The 10,642-nt window shown below is 39.3% G+C and overlaps 1 protein-coding gene across 8 annotated transcripts in view; it reads right to left on the bottom strand.

The window, feature by feature from the left end:
* Positions 1–1,021: 1,021 nt before the first annotated feature.
* MGA (MAX dimerization protein MGA) overlaps positions 1,022–10,642 on the bottom strand; it is a 70,016-nt gene continuing 60,395 nt past the window's right edge. For 7 of the 8 annotated variants that reach the window (XM_045288208.1, XM_045288214.1, XM_045288210.1 and 4 more), the window contains 5 exons: positions 8,750–8,902; positions 7,595–7,706; positions 7,101–7,334; positions 5,951–6,127; positions 1,022–4,844 (listed from right to left, as the gene is read on the bottom strand). In XM_045288208.1, the coding sequence (XP_045144143.1) occupies positions 3,568–4,844; positions 5,951–6,127; positions 7,101–7,334; positions 7,595–7,706; positions 8,750–8,902 (1,953 nt within the window). In that variant the 3' untranslated portion in view covers positions 1,022–3,567. The remainder of the gene's footprint in view (positions 4,845–5,950; positions 6,128–7,100; positions 7,335–7,594; positions 7,707–8,749; positions 8,903–10,642) is intronic. The other variant, XM_045288211.1, reaches the window with a different exon arrangement.

Below are 10,642 nucleotides of genomic sequence, written 5' to 3'. Positions count from 1 at the left end.
ACTCCCATTAGCCCACTTTACAAAACTTGGTTTTTTTCCCTCCAATTTCTCTGCAAGCAGTCTTCGTGTCCATATAGTTTCATGAGCAATAATGCAATGACACAAGTACTAATGTCCTTACTTTCTTAAAAAATCACTTATTCCAGGTCTTGGTTATTATTCATTCTCTGAACAATACTCTCAAATGTGCTACCTACACTGCAGCTTGTTGTATCCACCTCCTGAAAGGGAGGACCACACACACTTTTTCTTCTTTTAAATGCCTTCACGAAGCACTTACCGCTCAGGTCATTTCATCTGATTCCATTTTATTAGGAAAAAAGGTAACTAAATGCATGCTCCCCAAATATACTCTTAGGAGCTGTTTTTCTTCAGTGTTGAAACCATTCTGAAACTTATTATACGGAAGCCTCTGCATCAGCTATTCGACCTATAATTCTGGGGAATAAAACTACTGCATTTAATGTAAAATTATTCAAAATGAACAATGTATACAAAGTCTATATAAATGGTGTTGATCTGTTAGTGGCCTAAAGTATTTAAAGAAGTCCTTAGACTGTAAATTATAAAGTTAACAAATATTTTGCTGAGAAAACCTATTCACCCGCAGCCATTAAGATTGTAATTTATGACCCCTGTTATTACCCAGGCAGCAAGTATATTGCCTGCACACACCAGTACAAGGCTAACCTTTCTTCCTTTTAAATAATTCTTTTAGACAAATTATTTGCAATCAAGGTGTACAAAAGTTTTCAGACTCCATGGAAAGCATGCTGTATGGATCAGAACACCACAAACATCCCCGACAGCATGTCAGAAATGCTTGAAAACGGTAAGGAGCCCCCATGCCAAAACTACTTCAGTGGCAACAATTCCAAGTTGGCACAAACCCCCCAACACCAAATCCTGCTTTAATTATTTTAATTGGTTTATTTATTTCAGATTGATACATTCTGCCTTTCAGCCGCCAAATGTCTTCTTCTGGTCTTGGGTTTCTAAAAAAATAGTCATTTTTCAAAAGCAAAAAAGAAAAGATATATATTTAATATATAAAGGAAAAGGCTAATCTGGCATAATTATATTCTTAAAAACATTCCATTTATTTACAGATGTATAAAAAGGTGAATTGTTGGTCTACTGAGATCATGCTTCTTAAAGAGTTAGGGTGAGAGTCCACTGCCCTCCATCTTCTTCAACTCCTTTCACTCAACTACGGTTTTCATGAGCACACACATACTTCTTATAGCTCCGTCTCTCCTGGGGCAAGGTTAGAGGGAGTCGTGTTTGAGATTCGTGAAGACTGCACTGCAGGGTTGCTCTGGAGATTGAGTCTTCTTTCAAACCCACCCTGAGGACTCCTAGTTCTAAATGGGTCTTTAGAACACACTATCTTGGGGGTTTGTAATAAAATCTGTGGTCTTTCCTGAACACCTGGAATCTTCTATCATTTCCACCTTCATATATCATAAACAGAGTCAAATATCCTCCCCAGTCAAGGATAGAGTTTTCCTCCTTGGGGGAAAAAAAGAACAGCATTTTCCCCTAAAAAGGTAACAGTGTTCAGAAGCGAAAAAGATCCTTTTCCTGAGGATTGTTTGCTCACTTGCCTAGTCCTTGGCTGACCCCCAGAAGCCACAAGAGCAGCCTTGGTAAGGCAGGAGGAAACGGGAGTGACAAGGAAACAATTCATGGGAAACTGCTCCAGACCTGGGTTAGAGCACTAGCGTATCCAAAGACAATTAGCAGGGCAGACAGGAGTTGGATTCCGTGGCTAAGGTACTGAATGAAATTTGTTGGGAAAACAGAAGTGGAGAGGGTAATGAGAAGCGGAAGGATGTGCTTCACCTACACTTCAGGCTTCTTCAGCAGCCTTTAAAGCAGCTCCAGGAAGGCAAGTAGAACAAAACCACCTAAGACTTTCCTCCCACTGAAGTTTGCAGACTAGTCTTGTCCTCATTCCTCTCAATCTGGTGACTACCAAGCCAAGAGAAAGGAACCAACCATGGAATTAATAACTCACTGGCTAGGACCATTTCAAAGTTGGTCTCACAATCTAGGTCCGAAAATTTGCTGAATGGATTTGCAGTAAAGGAGGCAGGGGATACAGAAGCAACAGCATCACCTAGGCACAGCCCAGGTACTGGAAGCTCTTGTGGTAAATGTTTCACACACAAGCAGATCCTGTCAATGAAGACAGAGAGCGGTTACATTCCAAAATATAATTATTTAAGAAAGGCAAAATGCAGCAGCTAAATCCCAGTCTATACATTTTCAGATTAGCAATCCTTGCCCCCAGGAGTTCCAGGAGACCTTTCAAGTGCACCATGATTATTTACAAACTAGATACGAAACATTTCTATACTCAATACAAATCTCATCTCCTAGGTTGAAAACTTCAGCCTTTGAGAAATCTATGAAAACAACTATACAAAAATATAAATATCTTTACAGGCTGTCAGTCCTTCATACTTTGACAGCTAATGAGTGAAAAAGCTCTACAGATCATTTATTCCATGGTAGCAGATAATAAAAAATATATCTCGTGATTCAAATACTGCCTTATTTCCCTGGTAAAGAGTGACTACTGTGACTTTCTTTCTGTTTACATCCTGTGCAGGTAATAGTGAATGAACCCTTCAAGCACCAGGAGGCTGGTTTAATTTAGGAAATGTCCAGCCCCACAATTTTATTTATTAGGAGTATATATTTTGGCCACTGGCTCTGGTGTAAAGAGGAGATGCTTTCGTTCTAGCTCTCTCAAGTGATATGATGTGTGAAACGAGCAAAGCGGCTTCTCTAAGCCTACCTCCAAAATAAAGATTCCAAATCAAAATCGCTGGCACTATAAAATGGTCTTTGCAAAACCCTTGTGGGTTCTGACAAAAAAAGAGAACTACTATTTTCTTAAAAACATCTCAAAGTAGTCAGCTTAGTGATCAACATAAAAGCATCCCTACTTTACCAGAACTTACATCTCTGATTGAAATGATAAGAAAAATGGAAGCTACTTGGGATACAGAGAAGTTTTTGCCAAATGTCACAAAGCCCTTCACTTTGGTATTTCACGTGACCCATACAGCCTCGTTCCCTATGTCTGAAACACCAACCAAAATCTTCTCTTCTGGATCCCTTTGCACAAGGACATCACATTCCTTGGATTTCAGACGTAAGCCCCACAGCTACCAGCTACAGTCTACTACATCACCCAAGTCTCAAGTGGCTTCTGCGCGGGGAGAGAACTAAGGACCACTGTATGGACTGGGAGTCCACACAATGATCAATCCCTTGGGTAAGACGGGCACCTTGTGTTCAGTAATGGATCACATCTTGTTGGAGACGACGAGGGGAACCCAGCACCACAAGTGAGGTAACACATTTTAACATGATCAGAAATTCATAGTAGTAATTTCTTACACTGGGGTCAGCACCCTACCCCCATTCTCCATCATTATCCACTAAATCCTCCAAGTCAAGGATTATAGTTCATGACACCAACAGATGCCTGCAGAGAAAGATGAGATTCAATTTTCCCTCACAGCCTGGCTTCCGCTTTAGGACAAGTTAAGTTCATTTCCCTGCAGAACTTGGTGAAGCTCCAGAGTTGCCCAATTTAGCAACAATAGGTGCCAGGGTGGGCATAACTTTGCTATCCCGGCCTTCCTGATCATTCCCTGTTAAGTTCGTTTTGTGTCCAACTGATCCAACTTTGGCAGCTACAGGTGCCAAACAAGGCATCACTTTAAGACTCTGCCCATCTGCATCACTGGAAGGATGAGTGACCTTTAAGCCTAGAGGTGCCAACTTTGGCATTGGTCGCCACAGAGTATCTGTGCTGCTGTTCCCCAGGCCAGTCTTCATGTGTAGAGTAGGGGGTGAGGACACACTTTCAGACACTGCAGGGTGACTAGACTTATTCTTCCCTCCATCGCTGGCTTTCCTGAGGGGAAGAGGAGAATCTTTTATTTCTGGATCGATAACAATCTTAAGTACATCTGTCTCAGAGGTTGGTTCTGTAAGCTGTTTTTCATTCTCAGAAAGGTCATCATCTTCCAAGTGTAAGAGGAGTGGACTGATGGGTTCGCTCCCTTCTTGCACATCAGACAACTCTTTCAAACCAGTTCCTAAGTGGTCCACCTGGAAAGTTCCTCTGTTCCTAGGAGGAGGCTTATTGATAAAAGCCTGTGGAGCATCCCCTGGGAACTCTGTTCCCATAGGACTGGGCATTTCAGCCAAGCCAACAGAGTCATCATTTAGTTGTTGATTCAGAAAGGCAATCTCATTGAGCAGAGAGGTCAGTGTCTCATCAGTGTCATCCTCATCTTCAATGTTCGTGAGTAGTTCACTGGAGTCCAGCGCTGCTTCCTCTATAGCAGATGCTACCTTTCTCAGTTCCAGCTCTATGCTTGAGTCCTTGAGATCTTTCATCTTCAATTTATGAAATGGAGACTCCTTTGGCTTCAGTCTCTCCCCTCTTGATTCATTCTCTTTCCATTTATATTGGATCCCTCTTTTATCACCAGAAATCTTCTTAGGTAAGAGTTCCTGTGCTTCTGGAATACTGGAAACATTAATTATTTGTGGAAAACCAGAATCTTTATTTGCCAGAAACACCTGTGCCGGGTTCAGCGCCACTCTACCATCTCTGTGGTTGCCTCTAGAAGAGATTCTACTCAGATCTTCAAAGGAGTGATCTTCATTACTGATGTTGTCTTTTAGTGGGTCGGGTGGCTTGCCATCAGGAGGTTCATGAGGATATTTGCTGCCACTTAGATCTACTAAACCTTCCTCTGTGGCCAATGATGTCACATTAACAATTCTTGGCATCATGAATAAGTCATCATTTTCTGGTGGGTGGAGGGGACAGAGGGAGAAAAAAAAAAACCAGTTTAGAGCTACAGTGGGCAGAATCTTCTCCCTCAATCATACCCAAGGATTTAGGGAGCTGTACTTAAAACTTCCCAGTCTACGTTTACCAAAATAATACAGGAAAAATTCATTTCTCAAATTGTGGACCTAACCTAACAAGAAAAAAACAAGTAAAATCTAATCCAAAGGGTTTGACATCCCACTATTAATAAAAGTTCCATTTAACAACTGTATAGAAATATGTCCCAAGTTAATTTTGTATCCTATAGCACACAATTAACTGCAACTCTGAAAGGGCAATGAAGCTCCAGAAACAGCACTATAGTGAAAGGCTTGCTCCTTTATATTAGATCTAGCAGAAGATGGACAGGGGACTGATGGATGGCAATGGTATAAAGTAGGATCTAGGTATAGGGAAAGGTTCCTTAAGGTCCCTGGGCAGTGCAAATAGTTTTTGCCTGACTACTAACCTAAAGCTTGGTGGTCTAAACCGAGACAGTAGAGCTGCAAAAGAAAGGTCTAGCAATCTGGTTCTGTAGAGACCGCAGCTAAGAAAACCCTAAGAAGCAGTTCTACTCTGTAACCTCTGTGAGGTTATCACAAGTCAGAGTAATACTTCGTAGTTAGTTTGTTTTTAAGGATACCTTTACTTCAGTAGAAATTAAGGTGCTGGAGATTATAAAATAATTAAAGGGAGACTTCCTTTACAAGGCGCCACTTGCTCCTCACAAAAAGGGAGTGGTGTTCAATCGGAATTAGGCTGGAAATGCAAGAGAGCACCATCTCTGTACGGTATAACATTGTTAAATATTTATCAACATCAAGAGCTAAGACATGGGCCCCTTCAACACTGTCCTTTCACTCTGGCATCTATCTTTAATATTTGTTCCTATTTACAAATTGCCAATTCACAAAACATTTCTAAATCCCAGGTAAAACAGACCTATCAGTATCATGAATCAAGCCTAACGTCAATGAAATGGTTCTTTATAATTACTGATCACATTCAAAAGCCCTTTTCTATAGCTGTGTATCAAGAATAACCCTCTTTCATTACTCACAGAAGACAACAACTATATCATACCTGATTGAGCCACAACACTGTTGGCAACCTGAGGCTTCAAATCTGCTTCTAAGAGAGCGGGAGAAACAGTTACCACTGGTCCTGAAAACAGGGGGCCTTTTAAGGTGAGCAATTGCCCTTGCGGAGTCATCACGAGGTTGCCAGATGTGTGTGGAGTGTTAGAGGGTGAAATATTTTCTGAAAGGAAGATCAGAAATTAGTTAAGGATAATAGGCCTTCATCTAAAGCTAGTGTAAGTCCAATAGTCTAGGAGACATCCCTAAAATACTGACTTAAAAAGACAAGTAACTTCAAATGTAGTGAGGGATTGTCAACTTGGTTGACTCTTTAAGTCATTTTTCACTGAAGTAATGGTTTACTGATTGATTGCGGAGAGAAAAGTTCTAATTTGTTGAGAGAAATATACTCATGACTTCTCTTTCAAAGAAACGTTTGATAATTTCTTCAGTAAATATAATTCTAAATAATCAAAAGACAAAATGATGAGGATGTGCTAAAGTTAATGTATACATGATTGTGTTCCTAGGCAGCTTTCCTCTACATCTAACAAATTCTAACCTCAGCTTTCCCATCTATGAAATGAGGTGACTGGAGTAAGTAGTCATCAAACTCCTTTCTTGGCAATAACAATTTTTGTATCTTCAGTATTTAACTAACACTGCAGAATCCATTGCTAACAGATTTTTCTGTTTCATACACAGGACTTCTCAAAGAGTGAAATGGACAAAAGTAAGAACTCAAAATAAATTTATTTTTGTTTCTTAGTAGTAAATCACTAATAGGGAAATTGATGGGTAATTAAGGCCTGAGCCAACAAAATTTATTATTTTAACTTTCCAGCTTCTTTTGTCTCAGCTTCGCCAAACTTCCTCAGCCCATGATAAAAAACACATGGTAATCAAAAGTTGATGTATTAGGTCTAAAAAGATGACAGCTTAAAAAATTTACAGAAACATTAGAGAAAATAGTCCACTAGGGCTGTGAGGCTTTTAGAAGTAGGTCTCAGGAATTGTCTGCGAATCACTATCTCATTTCATACTCTACTTTCTGTGCATTCACTTAAATGAAACTAAAACTATGGCCAAAAAAAAAAGATTCAGTCCACTAAACTAAACTGCTACTTTTCTACACTAAGGAATGTCCCTCCTACCTGTGACTTGGACTCTCTTTCTGGATAAAATCAAAGGTTTCCCCCGCCTGTGATTTATGAGCATCTGTCCAACATCTACAGATGATGCAGAAGCGCCTTCCTGCTGTTGATTAATTTGGGGAGACACATCATACTCATCTGATCCCATCTTCTTTTTTCTTTTCTGTGCCTCTACTGCTTGTTGTTTAGCATATATATACTCTAACTTCTTCAATACCACTTCTTCCGTCTTACCTGTAATTGACAGAAAATAAATTGTTACTCTCTACATGACCTCACACAATGAGAAATAAAGTCAACTGAAATCCAGTTAGTTAGATTCCCTGAAACTATGAAATGCAAGAATGATTATAACCCAGCAAAAAAGTTTCCCTCAATCAAGAGATAACTCTGGGCGAGCTAAGCCTCCAACAAACAGTATCTGAAAGATCTACCAAGGGGCCCTCTTCACTACAGCTCGTTACGTTCTTCACCAGGTTATGTACCCATCTTACCTGAAAGAGATGACACTTTTCGTATCAAAATATTCCGTTTTCGTGTCAGCAGGTTTTTCTGTCCTATCAACTTGTCTGCTTGATCTGTGAGTCCCTGAATTTCGCTGAAGGCCTAGAATAGAAATCGTAATTATCATTGTCAATCATATTTCTCTTTCCTACAAACAAGTGAGGGCTACATAATTTTTGTAATAGTAATTTAAAAGTCAAAGACTTAAAAATGCCACTTAAAACAATTCTCAAGGCTTTAGAAATTAATTTTGGTTAAATTGAATGAGATTTTCTAACTGTTAGAGAACACGGGTCAACATTAGATACACTTAGCAACATGGCTAGGTTACACAGGCGAGGTCACTACGTGAAAATCAGCATTGCATAAAAATAGAGGGTGAGCACATCAGATCACAAGCTTGTAACTGCATTGTTACATGACAGAGAATGGACCAATCAAGTTGCTACATAACCATCATAGCCCTTCTCTTCCCTTGGACCTCAGCATTACTGCTAGATGTCCTACATCAAGCAAAAACTAGTTCATTTTTTTACTGTTGTTCTAAGTTTGCTAACAAATAGTCGGTGAGAACCTCTGTATTTCCAAAGAACATCAAAAGCAGTGATAAGAATATACAAAGCACTTGTACTCTGCCTAGATTTTAATGAACTGTAACACTGCCTCTTACTATAAGTAAAATCTGGTAGAAATAGCTTTGGACTGGAGGGTGGGTAATGAATGCTTAGCCTGCACTCCTCCACCTTCTACTTAAAAGCAATTTGATAAAAATTTCTTTAAAATCTTCTACATGCAGATTTTCTTTTAAAGTAGCTATCAACTGTCAAGAACTACATTTAAATATTATTCCTCAAATTCACTAATATAAGGAAATTTTCTTATATCTCTAGTCAATCACCATGAACTACTTTGTGTTTCCATTATTTCAAGAACCTTAATATAAACAGAAAGCAAATCTAGCTACTGATTGTATAATGATCCCAGTAACCCCACCCAAGGGATTTACTGAGCATCCAATCACTGCACACTCACATGTTTATGTGCAAGCAGCTCTATTTAAATATTCTGCAAATGGCAATGAATTTCCTTTCTCTGTAAAAGATTTGCTTAGTCAAGTTCTTCTGTCCTTTACACACAATACTTACCCGGGTGAGAATCAGACTTTTTGAAACCTTCGAAGAATGGAGTAATCCCAACGTGATCTTCAATTTCTCAAAGAGATCCCTCATTTCACCACGCCGCCTCCGCTCATTGGCAGTATGTGTCCGGCGATAATAAGCAAAAGCTTCTGCTTCTTTCTGTAGTTTATCATTCCAACAATCAGACTTGAGTTTTAGAAGAAATGGTAGGGCCTACCAAACAAAGTACTGCCTCCTAAGGCTCTTTCACACCCACCCAACGCCAACCCCCTGCCTCTTCTCTATTCCAAATGGCACTGCCCGATTTCAGACACGCACATTCTGTCAAAGAGCCTAGGAACTGGACATCTCACTACCACAACAATGCCAGCAGTACAAATTCCACACAACATGCTAACGTGACCAGACCATATCACAGTTCAAATTTCAGATATTCTCCAAAATGAGAATCACTAAGGTCAGGGGAGATAATGCTTCTGAAAAAGTTTATTTAATAAAATTCATTATTGTTTTGAAACTTGTCAATGATAAAAATTATAAGAGGAAAAATTATCAAAACCCTAACTGGAAGAAACGGATTAAAAATGTAATTGTGTAAGACTCTTTACAATTTAAGGATTAACTGCCAGTCAGTCTTCCTAGAGCAGCAGTTTTCAACCTTTGGGTCGTGACCCCTTTGGGGGGGAGGGGAGTTGAATGACCCTTTCCCAGGGGTTGCCTGATCCATAACAGTAATTACATTATAAAGTAGCAATGAAAATGATTTGATGGTTGGGAGGTCACCACCACATGAGGAACTGTATGAAAGGGTCACTGCATGAGAAAGGTGGAGAGCCGCTCTGCTAAAGCCGCATTCTCCCTACAAGACACTGTGCGGTCCCACACTTCCTTGCCCTTACAACAGTTGTTCCTTCCACTTGGGTTACTCAAGACTTTCAGCCTGTGCTCTATAACTCTTACCTAATATTTAAAATCTCAAAGTTTTTGTTTTTCGGAGTCCCCCCCCACCCCACGAAAAATTCTCTTGACTTCAGAATGCCTTAGGCCTTCCTCTAGTTTATTTCCATTGACTTATTCTTCAGTTTTCTAGGCTATTTCTTCAATTTCTGCTGAGCACACGATTAATTCCCTCACACCGCCTCTTTCCAAAACATATTTATAACATTAATTTTATCTCAAATGATTTCCTCTGCAATTTGAAGTGATAAAGTGTACCTTAATTTCTAAAGTAGGACCACTTTGCTTCTACTTTGTAAGATAAAAACTAGCACACATATCCTTACCTTATTTCCTCTTCCCGCTTTTATCTCTCAATTTATCATTTCTAATTATGTGTTTGTCAAAGCTGAAGTTGTTCTAGACTTTCCTTATAGGTTATAAGCTTTTAAACAGAGTCATCAAAAGCAGCTACACTTATGATGTTGTATTACTCGCGGAAAGTAAATAATAATTAAATTTCCTGTCTGAGAAGGTTTCTTGGTTTGGGGGTTTTTTTGCCCCTGATGTTCTTTTACCATTTTTATTTTTTCCTACATTGTCTTTATTATGACCATTGATAACTCAAAGCTCTTCTGAACTCACTATCTTTGTAAAGAAATCTATTATGCATTACTATGGTACATTAAATAGTATGGGGAAATAAAAAATGCAATATAATAAAAATAAAACCACATTTAAATATAGTGGTACATTGCCAATTAGGGTACATTTCTAATATACCATATATACTAGAGTATAAGCCAACCCGAATATCAGCCAACGTACCTAATTGTACCACAAAAACTGCATTAAAAATATGCTGAAAGCACACCAGCCTATGCAACCACGAGGTGTCGAAGGGACCAGGTATAAGGCATCATCAGAACAAAAAATCTTACCATAGTGAATGATGGGGGGAGT

The sequence above is a fragment of the Echinops telfairi genome, unplaced genomic scaffold (genome assembly GCF_000313985.2).
Source record: "Echinops telfairi isolate 266 unplaced genomic scaffold, ASM31398v2 ScPeMD7_18;HRSCAF=68, whole genome shotgun sequence".
NCBI lineage: Eukaryota > Metazoa > Chordata > Mammalia > Afrosoricida > Tenrecidae > Echinops > Echinops telfairi.
Note: the sequence above shows the minus strand (reverse complement) of the source record. Positions and strands in the feature narration are given on the sequence as shown.